This window comes from Ictalurus furcatus, chromosome 12 (assembly GCF_023375685.1).
Source record: "Ictalurus furcatus strain D&B chromosome 12, Billie_1.0, whole genome shotgun sequence".
NCBI classification, from domain to species: Eukaryota; Metazoa; Chordata; class Actinopteri; order Siluriformes; family Ictaluridae; genus Ictalurus; species Ictalurus furcatus.
Window position 1 is genome coordinate 27,597,205 of NC_071266.1, and position 17,575 is coordinate 27,614,779.

A 17,575-nucleotide genomic window follows, 5' to 3' on the forward strand; every position below is an offset into this window, starting at 1 on the left:
AAGAATTTAAAATTTCAATCACAGAACAGTTTTCCACTTCACCTCAGTCCATTTTAAATGAGCTTGGGCCCAGAGAAGACAGCGGTGTTTCTGGATCATGTTCACATATGGCTTCTTCTTTGCATGATAAAGCTTTAACCAGCGATTGTGTATGGCACGGCGAACTGTGTTCACAGACAATGAGTTTCAGAGCCCATGCAGTGATTTCCATTACAGAACTTTTTTTTTTTTTTAATGCAGTGCCACCTGAGGGCCCAAAGATCACGGGCATTCGATACTGATTTCCACCCTTGTGCCTTGCGCACAGAGATTTCTCCAGATTCTCTGAATCTTTTGATGATATTATGTACTGCAGATGATGAGATATTCAAAGTCTTCGCAATTTTACATTGACGAACATTATTCTGAAATTGTTCCACAAATTGTAGATGCAGTTTTTTGCAGATTGTTGAACCTCTGCCCATCTTTACTTCTGAAAGACTCTGCCTCTCTATGACCCTCTTTTTATACCCAATTAACCTCCAGCTGTTTCTTTTTTACTAACAATTACTTTTCTAGCCTTTTGTTGCCCCCGTCCCAACTCTTTTGAGACGTGTTTTGGCCATAAAATTAAAACTTATCTCTTTGTTTTCTTATAATGGTACATTTTCTCAGTTTAAACATTTCTGTGTTCTATTGTGAATAACATATGGGTATATGAGATTTGCAAATCATTGCATTCTGTTTTTATTTACATTTTACCCAATTTTTTTGGAATTGGGGTTGTATATGCTAAACTAAAAGGTATTTACATAAGTGCATATCTGAATGTCAAAGCCAGGGTTTATTTTAAGAAATGAAATAAATAAGTGAAATTTTGTCTGAAATATCAGTGCTTTCCAATCCCAAAGTTACTGAATACCCAGTTAACAGTAAACTCTTATGGAAAAAATGAAACGCACCTCATATACGAGACAACATGTGATTAATATTTGTTAAATAACAGTGCTTAAGAAAACCTAGACTTGATGATTATACACTTAATGAATATGTTAAAAAAAAAAAAAAAAAGTGAGACCAAGAAGATGTCACACTTTTCTTGCATGTTATTTCATTAAGATTTGCCCTGCTGAGTTTATCTTTTCCTTTTGCATTTTTTTTTTGTCTTTTCCCTTTGCTTCCTCATAGATGATATTTTAAAATTAAGAGTTTCACCTCCACGTCCACTTTAATATTAATATTATATTATTAATGATATGGTACATTTTTACTAATTTACTTTTTTAATTATATTAAAAAAGTTTACTAATTATTACTAATTTAATTATAGGTAACTTTAATTTAATACATATCTCACTAGTTTGGACTTTCTTTAATGATGGTGATGTTTAATCTCCTGTTTAATTTTTTTTTTTTTGTATATAATGGGGCGGTGGTGGGTCAGTGGCTAAAGACTCAAAGATCAGGAATTCAAGCCCCAGCACTGCCAAGCTACCACTGTTGGGCCCTTGGGCAAGGCCCTTAACCCTCAACTGCTCAGTTGTATAAAATGAGATAAATGTAAGTTGCTCTGAAGAAGGGCGTCTGCCAAATGCCATAAATGTAAATAATTACACTTGAAATTGGACTAAAAAAGTATTTTTTAAAAAGCTTAATAAAAAGAAGTAATAATAATAAAAAAAAACCCAGAAGCATTATGTCTTTAAACATAAGAAGTGTTTTGTCCTGAAATGAAACATAAGAGGTGACTGTGACAGATCAGCAAGCCTTCATGAAATAAACAGGAGTGTAAGGGCTGTGTTTGATTCAGATGTAAACTAACATCACCAATGACATCATACTGAGCCCACACACACACACACACACACACACAAAGACGTAACTCTTGTGTGTTGGGACGGTGCGTTAATGTTGTGGTGTGACGAGGCCATCAGGAGCCGGTCATCGTGCCTGTCGAACAAGAGGGGTTTTCTCACTTTAATTTAGTGTGGTCGGTGTGTTTGTCTCGACTTTAGTAGGGCGTGAAGCGACTGTACGCTCCTCGGCAGAGGCTAGCCTGCAACATCAAAGATGAAAAAAGAAGGGGGCAGTCAGAGCGATGGAGGCGGAGATGCCTTCCCTCTCCTTCCTCACTCCTTTCCTTCCTGCTTGAGCAAATGTGAAGAGTGCCAGATCAGGAAAATTTATCCATTCAGCGCTTTTTTTTCTTTTTTTTTTTTTGAAAGGCTGTGGTGCGTTTCCCTGAAAGAAGGTAGTTGTGTATTGATTGAAATGTATATATGTATTAATGTTACAAACATTTATTTGATGCTGATGCAGAGAGAAACTTCACGTTAACTGCAACCTGATTTTGAGTGTCCTCTACTTCCTGGATTTTTCGTTCAGACCGAGAAAAAAAAAAGAAAAGAAAGAAAACCGAGACTAGTACTTGTATCATTTGGATTTCATAGACCTATTCCTTCAGGACACATGGCCATTAATTTGTAAATTGTGTTTTGATTTCAGGATTCTGATTGGTCAGACGGTGTTGATTCATTTTCTCTGACAGTAGTGCAGCTGCAAATCTTAAATTGATAAAATGGACAAATTTGAAATTGTAAGTGTTGGCCAATTCTTGTGGAACAAGAAGAACAAAACACTTTGGAATATTCTCTAATAGCACAATAATCAACTTTGAAGCTGATTATTAAACATAATTTATTGAAGCAACAGTAATTCTGATTAGCGGTTCCACTCAGAAGGAACTATAGAACCCTAATGGTGTGTAAAGTTTAAACACGAGCCTCATCACCATCTCTGATTCATTCACTCACTTCTGTTTTAAGATGTTGCGTGTTTTTGTCTGTGCCGAGTGTGTAAGCGCTCTTCTCTGTTTTGATGATATGACGGCACAAGGGTATGAATTAAACTGTTTGTTTAAACTGTTTTAAATTATGTTTATTTCATTAGTGTGAATAACGCTCTAGAATCTTGATAAATTCCTGAGAAAATCATGATCACGATCTTAGCTGTCGAGATTTATGCAGACTGATACTAAGGCCAGGTTAGAAATTAGCCTAATTAGAACACCGGCATGTCATTTTGGTGAAATATATTTATGTCAGAGAATATTACAGACTGGTTGACAGAATTCAATGTTTTTTTTTTCCTCTGAAACCACCACATATATTCAAAACAAATCAGATTAACACCAGTCTGCAATTTGACATTGATTACCTACCAGCTGCACAGTTACTGTTCAGGTATTTTTAAGTCTATTTATGTTCTGTCTATATTTAAGTCTACAAAAAGAATATGGACCTTCAGTCAACAAAATCATAAAACCACCTGAGACAGACCTGAGGTCCTGTTTCATTTGACAAAAGCGAAACTTACATAAGATTTAATGCCGTAATCCAGCTGTAACACACGGAATCATCCTTTGTGATCACCTCATAGTTATGAGTAATTCTTAATATGAAGTGGGAGTGAAACGTGAAGCCACGTGGATCATCCTTTCCTTCAGGAAACACTCGTTTCAAAGGGACGTCCTGTTAATATTCTCTTTTAAGTGCGTCTAAAGGTGCCAACCTCACTGCCAGTGGCTTTAACGCGCTGTGATCCTCATCAGACGACGCTCTGGCTACGTTTCTCTCCACGGGCCACGTCTCAAACCTTCAAAGGCTCACTTTCCCTAATTGAGAAGAACTTCAAACTTTCATTAGAGTGAAAGAACCGGCTGCTGAACTTTCTCTCCACACTGGAGAAATAGATCCTTGCATGCCCTCAGAGGAGCTAATTACCGAATTACTGTCTTTTTAAATGCAAAGTAGCGCCGTGTTCCCGTTCAGAGATGTTAATCAATTATGATGAAAGAATTAGGTGCTGTTTGATTGTGTTCTTTCTTCATGCTCAGGAAATTTCTCCATCTACATCAGCATCACCCTCACACACACATAACTGTATTATATATATATATATATATATATATATATATATATATATATATATATATATATATATATATATATATATATATATATATCACACACACACACACACACACAGCCTTAGGTTTTATGATTTTTAAGCTTCGATATAGTTTGAGAAAACACTCTTGTGGAAGGAAATTCAGAGGGAAAGAGGAAAGGAAACAAAAAAAAGGCTACAAGCAAAGTTTTAATTGAGCAAATAAGGAGGATTTGACGAGGAAATGTCATAATTAATGAAAGCTTTTAGCTAGCAGCTGCACTGCGGAACAATTTCCTTTTTTCTTTTTTTTAATGCTTGTTAGCATGACGCAATGCTAAAACCCGACTCAGGAACATGCCGGTCCAATCACTTTACTCCAGGTTTGACTCTGATGTATGTGTTTATACGTCCCACGGCACACATGCTCGGCGTGCTTGCTAAGCTCTTGAAGAAGAGCTCTCCTCACTCTCTGCCCGCTGTTTTCCATCTTTGATGTTGTGTTTAATGATCCTTCATCATGCTGCCATTGCGTTAAACTCTTTCTTGCATGTAGAGCACCTTATTGGAAATGTAAGGTGCTTCAGCAGAGAAGTTTGATGCTGCACACGCTAGCTAAAAACAGACATTAACTTGACGGCATGTGTGATGACAGTCCCTGCGTCCCATCCTCGGAAGACTGCAGGTTTTTTTTTTTTTGGAAGAAAGCATAACAGCTGTCTTGTAAACAAAATGACTCAGTTTGTTGGGTGTGTGTAGGTCATGTGTATTTTCTCTCGGTATCATTCTGTAATATGGTTCAACACATCAGGATTTAATGTAATGTAATGTGTGTGTGTGTGTGTGTGTGTGTGTGTGTGTGTGTGTGTGTGTGTGTGTGAAACATCTGCAGTGTGCTTCATTGTGTGTCCTGTGTGATTCAGTAAAAAAAAAAAAAAACACATCCACTAGAGGGCACTAGAGACAGCATAACACACCCACAGATCAATACGGAGTCAGCACACAGCACACAGAGGAGGATGCACACTCGGGTCTCAAATTAAAGTCCACCACCAAGAACTTATTATTATGTTAGTCTTCTAATAATGAAAATGTGTAATAATAATAATAATAATAATAATTTGAACAGATTTATGAGAGGATGCAACTGGGTAAAATAAGCAGTTCTAGTAGAAAGCTGTCCTTCTGCAGGAGTAATGAAGACATTCTTAAAGCGTGGAACAGTGAATACGAGTATATAGTAATATTGTTTGGATTCATCCATCCATCTATACATTTTCTGTAGGGCTTATCCTACACAGGGTCACAGGGAGCCTGGAGCCTGTCCCAGGGGACTCGGGGCACAAAGCAGGGGACACCCTAGATGGGGTGCCAACCCATTGCAGGACACAATCACACACACACATACACACATACGGACAAAGCCTACAGCACATGTCTTTGGGCTGGGGGAGGAAACCAGAGTCCCTGGAGGAAACCGCGAACAACAGGGAGATCATGCAAACTCTGCACAAACAGGGCAGAGGCAGGAGTTGAACCCCCAATGCCAGAGGTGGCAGGCGTGGTTCGAGTCTGAACTGATTCGCCTGCAGATGGGTTCTCTAGCTGTGAGCTGCTAAACTGGACCATGAGACCCATGAAAAACACAGCACAAGAAAATAAACCCTGCACGTGACACACAAACTGTTTCAAATTAGTTATTTATACAATGATCTGATCATGTATTTAACGCTAGCTCTGTGTTCTTCATGCTCTGTTCATATTTCAGTTTCTTCAGAAACCATTTCCTGTTTCTGACCAATAAGCGAAAGAGTTTTACCTGCACACCCACTCAGACAACCACTGTTTTGCTTTATGGTTTGTTCTGCTATGTACAAAAGCAAAAAAATATCAATTTGACTCTGGTTTGGATTCACAAATGGACTAATAGGTGTGAAAACAGCTCTTGGTCATGGACTCAGACTTTAGGACCCTGTGGTGTTTGTAGTGTGTGTGTGTGTGTGTAGATCAGGAACTCACCATTGTGCCGACGCTGTATGTGGCAGCCGGGCTGATCGCGTGAGTGTACGGATCCGCCGTTGCATAGACTCTACCATAGCTAAGCACACACAGAGACAGAGAGAGAGAGAGAGAGAGAGAGAGAGAGAGAGAGAGAGAGAGAGAGTGAGAGAGAGAGAGAGAGAGAGAGAGAGAGAGAGAGAGGATTTAAAGGCGATTTGACTCTGGTGTGTCACTGTGGTGTATCAGTGGTGTTGGTTTCAGTGAGTGGGGATTGGTGAAGTGTAAGAAGCTCTGCCGCAGGAGAAGCCCACAGTGTGTAATAATGAAGATGTGTTAATGGCATGAAGGAGAAACAGTTCCACATTTAAGGTTGTGTGAGTGTGAAGGAGGTTTAAAATGAAAGATAGAATAAATGGTGCGAAACATCATATATACACTCGACTGAAATGTTTCTCATGATGTTAAAAACCTTTTGATCTGAAGGTGTATGATTAAATGTTTGAAATCCGTGTCACAGAAAAAAAATCTAATCGTGCCGATGTATTAATTTCTTTCATTAAAAAACTAACATTTTATTTGCAGAAAAATATTGTTTTAAATGGACGGCTCTGAGAGAGATATTCCGGAAAGCAGCCGATAAATGTCCAGCATAGGTGTGAAATCCTTTAATACTGTTTAAAAAGCATCTCAGGGAAATTCCTCAAGAAATCGGTTCGAGAAAATGCCAGGAATAAATTTCTGCAAATTCTAGGCAAAAAGGGCATCTACTTTGAAGATGCTAAAATATTAAATTATTTTGAGTTCTTTTGGATTTTTTATCACAACATAATTCCCATAGTTCAATTTGTGTTACTCCAGAGTTTTGATGACTTTATTATTATTATTATTCTAAAATGTGGGAAAAATGAATGAGTGTGTCTAAACTTTTACACACACACACACACACACACACACACACACACACATATATATATATATATATATATATATATATATATATATATATATATATATATATATATATATATATATATATATATATATATATATACAGTATCTCACAAAAGTGAGTACACCCCTCACATTTGTGTAAATATTTGATTATATCTTTTCATGTGACAATACTGAAGGAATGACACTTTGCTACAATGTAAAGTAGTGAGTGTACAGCTTGTGTAACAGTGTAAATTTGCTGTCCCCTCAAAATAACTCAACACACAGTCATTTATGTCTAAACTGCTGGCAACAAAAGTGAGAACACCCCTAAGTGAAAATGTCCAAATTTGGCCAAAAGTGTCAATATTTTGTGTGGCCAGCATTATTTTCCAGCACTGCCTTAACCCTCTTGGGCATGGAGTTCACCAGAGCTTCACAGGTTGCCACTGGAGTCCTCTTCCACTCCTCCATGACGACATCACGGAGCTGGTGGATGTTCGAGACCTTGTGCTCCTCCACCTTCCGTTTGAGAATGCCCCACAGATGCTCAATAGGGTTTAGTCCATCACCTTCACCCCCAGCTTCTTTAGCAAGGCAGTGGTCGTCTTGGAGGTGTGTTTGGGGTCGTTATCATGCTGGAATACTGACCTGCGGCCCAGTCTCCGAAGGGGAGGATCATGCTCTGCTTCAGTATGTCACAGTACATGTTGGCATCCATGGTTCCCTCAATGAACTGTAGCTCCCCAGTGCCGGCAGCACTCATGCAGCCCCAGACCATGACACCACCACCACCATGCTTGACTGTAGGCAAGACACACTTGTCTTTGTACTCCTCACCTGGTTGCCGCCACACACGCTTGACACCATCTAAACCAAATAAGTTTATCTTGGTCTCATCAGACACAGGACATGGTTCCAGTAATCCATGTCCTTAGTCTGCTTGTCTTCAGCAAACTGTTTGTGGGCTTTCTTGTGCATCATCTTTAGAAGAGGCTTCCTTCAGGGACGACAGCTATGGAGACCAATTTGATACAGTGTGCGGTGTATGGTCTGAGCACTGACAGGCTGACCCCCACCCCTTCAACCTCTGCAGCAATGCTGGCAGCACTCATACGTCTATTTCCCAAAGACAACCTCTGGATATGACGCTGAGCACGGGCACTCAACTTCTTTGGTCGACCATGGCGAGGCCTGTTCTGAGTGGAACCTGTCCTGTTAAACCGTTGTATGGTCTTTGCCACCATGCTGCAACTCAGTGTCAAGGTCTTGGCAATCTTCTTATAGCCTAGGCCATCTTTATGTAGAGCATCAATTCTTTTTTCCAGATCCTCAGAGAGTTCTTTGCCATGAGGTGCCATGTTGAACTTCCAGTGACCAGTATGAGGGAGTGTGAGAGCGATGACACCAAATTTAACACACCTGCTCCCCATTCACACCCGAGACCTTGTAACACTAACAAGTCACATGACACCGGGGAGGGGAAATGGCTGATTGGGCCCAATTTGGACATTTTCACTTAGGGGTGTACTCACTTTTGTTGCCAGCGGTTTAGACATTAATGGCTGTGTGTTGAGTTATTTTGAGGGGACAGCAAATTTACACTGTTACACAAGCTGTACACTCACTACTTTACATTGTAGCAAAGTGTCATTTCTTCAGTGTTGTCACATGAAAAGATATAATCAAATATTTACAAAAATGTGAGGGGTGTACTCACTTTTGTGAGATACTGTATATATGGTAGTGTGTGTGTATATACACACATACACACACACACGTACATGTATATATCACTTCATCATATTTTATTTCTATCTGTTCATCTTTGTCTATATATTTCTGTCTGTCTCTCTTTTGATCTATCTATCAATCCACTCTGTGTATCTGTATATCTGTCCTTCCTCCTATCTGTCAAATGTTTATCTGTTCATCTGACTGTCTGTGTATCTGCCCATTTTTCTGTCTCTCTCTGTCCATCCTTGTAATTGTGTATTTATCCATTAGTGTCTGTCTGTATCTTTTTGTCTCTGTGTTTGTGTCTGTCTGTCTGTCTGTCTAGGAGAGAGAGAGAGAGAGAATTGTTAACAATTTGACAGCTGGAAAAAAACACTGAATAAGACATAACCAGAGAAAATAAGACAAAAAGAGAAGAAAATTGAGAGATTGAGGAACTGCTTGAGGAGAGGCTTTCTCTCTCACTCTTCATCTGTCTGACTGTCTCTTTCTGTCTCTCTTTCTCTCTGTCCATTGTGTTTCTGTACAGTTTTTATCGCTGCCGGTTCAGAACTAATCCTCTTTCTTTCTTTTTTTCCCCCTTCAGAGGCAGGACAAGATGCGTGGCTTTTGTTTGTTTATTTATTTATTTATTTGACTTCACTTCATCCTCTATTTACTTTCACTTTTCTCTCCTCCCCTCTTTCCTCCAGCGCTCGCTTACAAATAGAGGAGGTCTGCAGGGAGCAGATAAGGGAACCTGAGCCTGGAGCACAGGGCAGCAAGTCAACCAGCAATACAGAAAGAGAGAGAGAGAGAGAGAGAGAGAGAGAGAGAGAGAGACAGACAGAGATTGAATGCTGTACTCACTGAGTTTCTGTGCTGCTGTTAAACTCATATGAATATTAAATGCAGTATGTTTTTGGACAGAGCTCCATTTGCTCTGCTTTTTGCTATCATTTGCTATCTTTCCACTGGGCTCCAAACCAGGTACTTGACTTTGGCTCTAGGGTTCTTGTTTTTGGTTCTCTCTTATGGTCAGGGCCAAAATGCTGAGAACTGGTGTTTACATGGAATGTTAAGTGGTTAAATTGAGACAGGACAAAAACTGTGCAGTTGAGGGTTAAGGGTCTTGCTCAAGGGCCCAGCAGTGACATCATGGAGATGCTGGGATTTGAAGTCATGACTGTCTGTTCAGGAGATAATAATATGGGAGACATTTCCGGGATACAAACTTCTGGGTTAAAAATTTCTCCCGGCTAAATTTAATCAACCAAACATTTCTGGGCTAAAGCTCCCAGTACTAAAATTCCTGGTAAAATATTTATGGGCTAAAACTGTGGACAGGTTTCAAACAGCAAAACATTTCTGGGCTAAATTTCATGGCCAAAGCTTTTGGATAAATTTCACACATGAAAATTCCAGGGCTAAAGCTTTTATGACCAAATTCTGAGACACATTTTACATGTGAAAATTGTCCAGGCCAAAGTTTATGGCTTTACTTCCATGGATAAATGTTTAAAAAGTGTCTAAACTAAAGTTTCTGGGTTAAAATTTCTAGGCACAAGTTCATAGGCTAAAGTTCTACAGTAGAAAGACCGCTATTTTTTTTTTTTTTACGTCCACAAGCCTAACAGGTCCATTATGCCACTGGAAAGCAGTGATTCACAGCCAATGTATTGAGAATTTCGACAGGAGAAGCCATTTGTAAAGAATTTATTGGACATTTTGTGGGTTAGTTTACTGTTTCAAGTCTCTGGAGAAAGCCAGGCTAAAATCTTTAGAGAAGTCCCGCCACATATCCGATAATGTTGGGCTGAGACGAGGCGTGCGCTAATCGATGAGGGAGTCCGGGGCATTTATTCAGGAACAGAAACAAATACACAGAGAGTGGAGAAACAAAACAAAACAAACGGCCCTGTCCCTGTGGCCAGAGCTAAATGAGTTTATATACAGAGAGAAATACGGGAGAGAAGGAGCAAGGGGGGAAATCAGTCCTGAGGGAAACACACACACACACACACACACACACACACACACACACACTCACACACACACACAATCTCTCTGTTTGTCCCAGTGCCACTGATTGGTGTTTTGGAGTGTGTGAATCGATTGTAATGTTATTGATAGTGTATGGGGAAAGCAGGGGGCAGTGTGTTTAGATCATCACAAGCCACACACTACAGCCGTAATGTCCATGACTATACAATACTGATAATGGACATAAATACTTCTGCTGTTCTTTTATATAAAGCACACACACACACACACACACACACATGCACTCACTCTCTCTCTCTCTCTCTCTCTCACACATTCTTCCCACTTTATCTTTTGTTCACACCTCAGGCTGAGTAATTTCAACACAAATCCATCACTGTAGCTTAGAGAAACAACGTGTGTGTGTTTGTGTGTGTGTTTGTGTGTGTGTGTGTGTGTGTGTGTGTGCGTGTGTGTATGTTATACATACCTGTCACTGTATGCAGTAGCTGTGGCAGGCTGGGCATATCTGTACGCTGCATAGCCTCCCTGCAGACACACACACACACACACACACACACACACACACACGCACGTCATAAACCATATACTACTCATGGAGATGGTGTGTGTGTGTGTGTGTGTGTGTGTGTGTGTGTATCTGTGTGTGTGTATGTGTGTGTGTGTATGTGTGAGTGTGTGGATATATATGTGTGTGTATGTGTGCGTGTGTGTATGTGTGTGTGTGTGTGTGTGTGTGTGTGCGTGTGTGTGTGTGTGTGTGTGTGTGTGTGTCGAGGGAGTTTAGAATTTGCTTGTCTGGTTTCTTGGTGTAGTTGACTCAGTTTTTGTTTTAGAGAGTGAAGTTGGAGCAAAACTAGGGTCGTGTTAGACTCTCAGGGAGTCGGAAGCAACACACACACACACACACGCTCTCTCTCTCTCTCTCTCTCTCTTTAAATTTGAGAATCATGATGAAGAAACTGAAAGGTACTCACATAGATCTCAGCACCGTAGAACCCGTCTTGATAAACAACACTAAGATGGAGAGAGAATAAAGTGTGAGAAAGAAATATTGAGAGAGAGAGAGAGAGAGAGAGAAACAGACAGTAAGAGAAGAGACATGAGAAATGCACTTCACTGCAGTTATATTAATAATATTTATGAATGAGAGAAAGAAAATGACATTTGATAGAGTGATATTTAGAGAGTGAAGATGGTGTGCTGGAGTGATAGAAGGGGGGACAAAGATGGAGTGATAGAAGGAGGAAGATGGAGTGATGGAGGGAGAGTAAAGACGTAGCGTTAGAAGGAGTGATAAAATGAGGGAGAGACTGTGGGATAAAAAGAGGAGTATTTTGATGCACTCATGCGACTCAAAGACAAACAACTTTGGTGCAGAGGAGGAGCTCTGACACTTACAGAGATGGATGGGATACACGTGTGTGTGTGTGTGTGTGTGTGTGTGTGTGTGTGTGTGTGTGATATTATGCAAACACGTTCTCATATGTAAACGTGGACCAGTTTATCTACACTCCCAATATAGAACAAGCTATTTAGAACACACACACACACACACACACACACACACACACACACACAATTTAGAACACAGAGTATAAAGGCACATACATTAATCACTTTTTCATTCATAGGACGTACATGCACTTCCAAATGCTAACATTCTCTAGTACACCAGAATAGAATCGAATTTCATATTATTTTGGAACTAGAATAGAACTTCAGAACTGCATCAGAAGTGCTTGTGATGTACAATGGCACTTCAGAACTGCATCAGAATGTGAATGAAACCTCAGAACTACTTCAGAACCGCACCAAAACAAAAAGAATTCTGGAGCTTTTTGTCTCAGCGGTAATTCAGACCTACTTAAGGACTGCAGCAAAAATTCTAGAACAGAACTTCAGAACTACTTCAGAACTATAACAGAACTTCAGAACTGTATCGGAATGGCACCCGAAGTGTAGAATAGAACTTTAGATTTACTTCAGACCTAGAACAGAACTTCAAAACTGCATCAGATACTACATTAATTCTTTAGGAGACAATGTAAGGCATTAAAACACTTTCAATGCTACATCAGCACCACATTAGAACACTTGAACAGAACTTCTGAAGTACATCAGAACTAGATTAGAACACCAGAGCTGAATTTTTTCCCCCAAGTTTAGCAGACAGACACTTACGCTCCATAGGCAGGGATGGGTGGAGGAGGCGGAGCTGTGCGGAATGTGTTATAAACGGCTCGTCCTCTTCCTCTTAAATTAGCTCCTCTGTATGCTACGGTTGCCCCTGTGGCTGCGTAGGGAAACCCTGTTACTGCAGAGAGAGAGAGAGAGAGAGAGAGAGAGAAAGAGAGAGAGGGCGAGAGAGAGAGAGAAAGAAAGAGAGAGACACACACTTGAGAGATTTAAACACTTGTTACAACACACCCACACCCACACACACAAACACACACACACACACACACACAATAATATATAGCACACAGCCCTGGCTTTAATATATCCTGCATGTTTTACTTTGTGCTCAGAACTTCAGGAAAAAAAAATCCAGAACTGCACTAAAACATCATTTGCGAACTGCATCTTGAAGATCTGCATCAAGACCATAATGTTAGAACTGAAATAGATCCTGAGAGAAGAACTCCATCGCTGCATGAGCACACTAATGCAGAACCAGAGAACTACATCATTACATTTCGAACAGGACCCTGCCAGAGTTCTGTAACCGCTGTAAAAGTTTTCTGGATTGCAAACAAAGAACAGCATTCCAGAACAACAATACAAACAAAACAAAACAAAACAAAACAAAACAAAACAAAACAAAACAAAACAAAACAAAACAACAAAACAAAACAAAACAAAAACAAAAACATCTGTTACACTGAGTTGCCACAGAGCCTACATGATCCGGAAATTTCCGGGGAGACAAAAAGAACACTCCAGCGTGTGTTTGGGAATCCTGCCGGTATTCAACACCACCAATCTCTTTGATGTCGGCTGTTTAAGTCGTTGACACGCAGAGCATCTAATCTAGGGATGAGAGCAGCTATCTAATCAACGGCTAGTGCTTAATTACCTACTACACACACACACACACACACACACACACACACACACACTTATTTAAGTGGTAAGGGAACTCAAACAGGATTGGGATGCAATTAATTTTACGAGAAATCGGAAGAAGTCCTTCAGCTACTCCAGCCGTCTCAGAGGGTTCTCAGGTTCCCTCTGAATCTGAATCACTGTTTCTCACTTCATGTGACACACTCTGGGTTCTTACCTTCTCTCTCCTCTCCAAAAGTTTACAACCACATTTACAATGAACACAATTTCTCATTTATTTTCCCCCAACATGTTTTCTAATTTATAATTAGTATGATGCTCATACAGCAGCTCCAGTAAGAAAAAACCTTTATGGAAACCATGGAAATGTTACTGTTAGTTCTATACAGCTAAAAAATGTTCACAGTTCACATTGAATCAAACCTGGGTATGATTCTGAATCACAGCTGTCCATGGTACTGAATCACAGCTGTCCATGAGACTGAATCACAGCTGTCAAAAGTACTGAATCACATTTGTCCATGGTATTGAATCACATCTGTGAATGACGTTGAATCACAGCTGTCCATGGGACTGAATCACCGCTGTCCATGGTTACTGAATCACAGCTGTCCATCTGTCCATGGAACTGAATCATGGCTGTCCATGGAACTGAATCACAGCTGTCCATGGTACTGAATCACAGCTGTCCGTGGTACTGAATCACAGCTCTCCATGGAACTGAATCATGGCTGTCCATGGGACTGAATCATAGCTCTCCATGGTACTGAATCATAGCTCTCCATGGAACTGAATCACAGCTCTCCATGGAACTAAATCACGGCTCTCCATGGTACAGAATCACATATGTGAATGACATTGACATGATATTGAATCACAGGTGGCCATGGTACGGAATCAAAGCTCTCCATGGTACTGAATTAAAGCTCTCCACAGTACTGAACAACAGCTGTCCATGGTACTGAAACACAGCTGTCCATGGTGTACATAGTTCTTCATAGTACTGAATAAACACTAAATGTGTTACTGAATCACAGCTGGCCATAACACTGAATCACAGCTGAACATTGGCCTGAATCACATTTTCCCCAAGTGGCTGAAGTGCTTTTATTGTTAATCATACCTATTACACTAAAACTTTAGTAGTTTATATGTAGAACAGTGTGTGGTGCTAAATCACAGAGTCTGTGCTGTTGAATTATGGCTGTTTGTGGTGCTGAATTATAGACGTCCATGGTGCTGAAGTGCTTTGTTTCATCATCCTGCTACAATAACACTTTAATAGTTTAGATTTATGGGTGTGTAGGGTGCTAAATCCCAGCTGTCCGTGGTTCCTCTGTGCAGAATGCTGCTGGAGTTTCGTGCACTGAACTATGGTGTAAAGGCAGAAAAGAATACAAATATTGATTTAGCCAACGCTATTTAGCCTCTCTCTCTCTCTCTCTCTCTCTCTCTCTCTCTCTCTTGGTGGTTGCCTTGATATCAGATAAATACTAACACATGATGCTAAACGGAGAACTAGAGATGCCTCTCTCTCAGGAAGCACATTTTGGGCGATTACTTCATTTCCCTCCTCAGACAGGGAACCCAATCACACTGAAATAAGCCAATCCCCATCTCTGTTCCCGTCTCCCCTTCCCTGCTGCTCTCACTGAGCTCACAGGGAGGTTTATGTTGCAGCATGTAGAAAAGGAGAGCTGTTTTGGCGCCATGCAGACCCCCACTGGTACCCCCAGTGGTACTGAAGAGGTTCTCCTGCCCCCAAACGACCCCACCCCGTCTTCTGCCAATACCTCAGTCTGAACACCAGCATGGTGAATGATCAGAGTGACATAAAGAGAGAGGGATAACAAAACAGAATTGCAGAATTCGAAAATCATCAGAAAACAAATTCCCAAAGAACCATAAAACTGCACCCAAGGTTTAGAACAGAACTTCACACCCACATCAGAAATTCAGAACTTGCAACAGAACGTTAAAAAAAAAAATAGTCCTCTAGAACTATATTTAAGAACTGGATGAAGACTTCAAAAGAGCATGAGAACACTAAATTAGGACTCTAGAACTGTATCAGATGTCTGGAACTGTACTTCTGAACCACATCCAGAAATTTGGAAATGAAGCAGTACTCCAGAAAATAATTTTACAACAGCATCAGAATTCTAGAAAGCAATTTCGGAATAGCATCTGCTGGGTAGAACTTAACTTCAGAAGTGCATCAGAACTATAAAATAGAATGGAAGGGTACTCTAGAACAGAACTTCCTAACCACATCAGATTATTAGAACTGTGTTAATACTCTGAAAAGTAATGTCAGAACTGTGGAAAAGAACTAGCTTTCTAGATCAGAACTATTAAACGGCACTAAACCTAAAAAGGAATTACAGAACAGCCAGCATCTATTGTATAGAACTGCACTTCAGTACTCTAAAATAGAACAATAGAACAGAATCAGTGCTCTAGAGCCGAACTTCAGAATTGCATCAGGCTCAGACTGCTAAGACAAATCTACAGAACTGTAACAGAACTTGAAAAACAGAACTTTAGACTGCAGAGACTTTCATCTGGTTTCCTCTCTTCTCGTCTTTATCTTCAGAAGGTGTATCATTCTGTCGCATCTATCATATTCTTAGTTTCAGTCACTTCTGCATTCCTGTGTGTGTGTGTGTGTGTGTGTGTGTGTGTTAGATTAAAGAGCATGTCTCTCCGGGCCCAGCTGGTCAGCATATGCTGGCGTTTAGGCTTGGCAAGCTGAGCTGAAAAATTAGCAGCCGATGAATCATAGCAGCCGAAAGCCTCCCGGCTGCTACATGCTAAAACACTCGCCGTGATTTATTACACCGTCGCAAAGAAACATGTCTGTCCTGTTTGTGTGTTAGTGTGTGTGTAATTATGCATATGTTAGTATACAGGCAGTCTCTGAATGCGTGCGTAATGGTGTGTGGATTCACAGTGTGTGTGTTTACAACAAAGAGTTGTCACTTTATCACTTATTCTTGATGTTCTTGCTCCTTTGGCAGTATGAGCTGTAAGGCAGCCGTGTGTGATGCTATTATGAACAGAGCTCAGCCCTAAAACCATCCACACACCACAGATCAATAACGCATATGACCCACATGCATCATGAACAACAATAAGAATCATCACGTGTATGAGCCGATGTGCCGAGTGTTGACCATTCTGATCTGTCTAGTTACATTATAGCTGTTGAAGATGTCAGAAATCTTAAAGTTGCAGCTTTACTGCTGACTTCACCTTTACAAAGCGCTGACACTGGAGACTCCTTCCATAAATGTTACATAAAAACCTCCTTACATAAAAGTTCCCCACTTTGTGCCACTGTCATGACATGGGTCGATTACCTTAATGTGTTCACCTGTACCGTGTCTCACCTTGAATTTACTCTGGTTCTTTCTGTCCTGTTCTTCCTGTTTATCAGTGAGAACTCCAAGTTCGTTTCTGTCTTGAGTGTTTCCTGATTTTGACTTTTTGGTTAGGGATGTTCTTGCATTAAGCTTGGTTACCTTTCCTTAACCGTCATGATGAACCACAATTATGATTATTGTTTTTCAACCAAAATGAACACACGCTGAACATACACACTCATGTCCAGTGCTACGAATGCCAGGGAAAATTCCTCGAGTGACCACTGGAGGCCTCACTCGCCTGAATTCTAACATGGGACCCCATTACCCAAGAACCACCAGGACAACATTACCCAAGAGGCCGCAAACAAGAACTGATTACAAGCTCACCCGTGCTGGGTCACAGAGACTATCTAAACCCCGTTTGTTTGGTCACTCGTTGCGAAGTGTTGTTTTCCTTGTTCATGTCTCCAAACGCTATTGTTTCTATGTTGTTTTCTTCATGGTTAAACTGCTGTATGTGTTGGTGGACTTTGCTGTTTATTGCATGTTGCCTGCCA

At 40.4% G+C, this 17,575-nt stretch overlaps 1 protein-coding gene across 3 annotated transcripts in view; it reads right to left on the reverse strand.

Moving 5' to 3' along the window:
* Positions 1–17,575, reverse strand: part of LOC128615860 (RNA binding protein fox-1 homolog 3-like) — a 217,352-nt gene that overhangs the window by 12,594 nt on the left and 187,183 nt on the right. For 2 of the 3 annotated variants that reach the window (XM_053638225.1, XM_053638223.1), the window contains 5 exons: positions 12,766–12,898; positions 11,559–11,598; positions 11,051–11,109; positions 5,947–6,025; positions 1,965–2,035 (listed from right to left, as the gene is read on the reverse strand). In XM_053638225.1, coding sequence (XP_053494200.1) covers positions 1,991–2,035; positions 5,947–6,025; positions 11,051–11,109; positions 11,559–11,598; positions 12,766–12,898 — 356 coding nt within the window. In that variant the 3' untranslated portion in view covers positions 1,965–1,990. Of the gene's footprint in view, positions 1–1,964; positions 2,036–5,946; positions 6,026–11,050; positions 11,110–11,558; positions 11,599–12,765; positions 12,899–17,575 lie in introns of those variants that run through there. The other variant, XM_053638224.1, reaches the window with a different exon arrangement.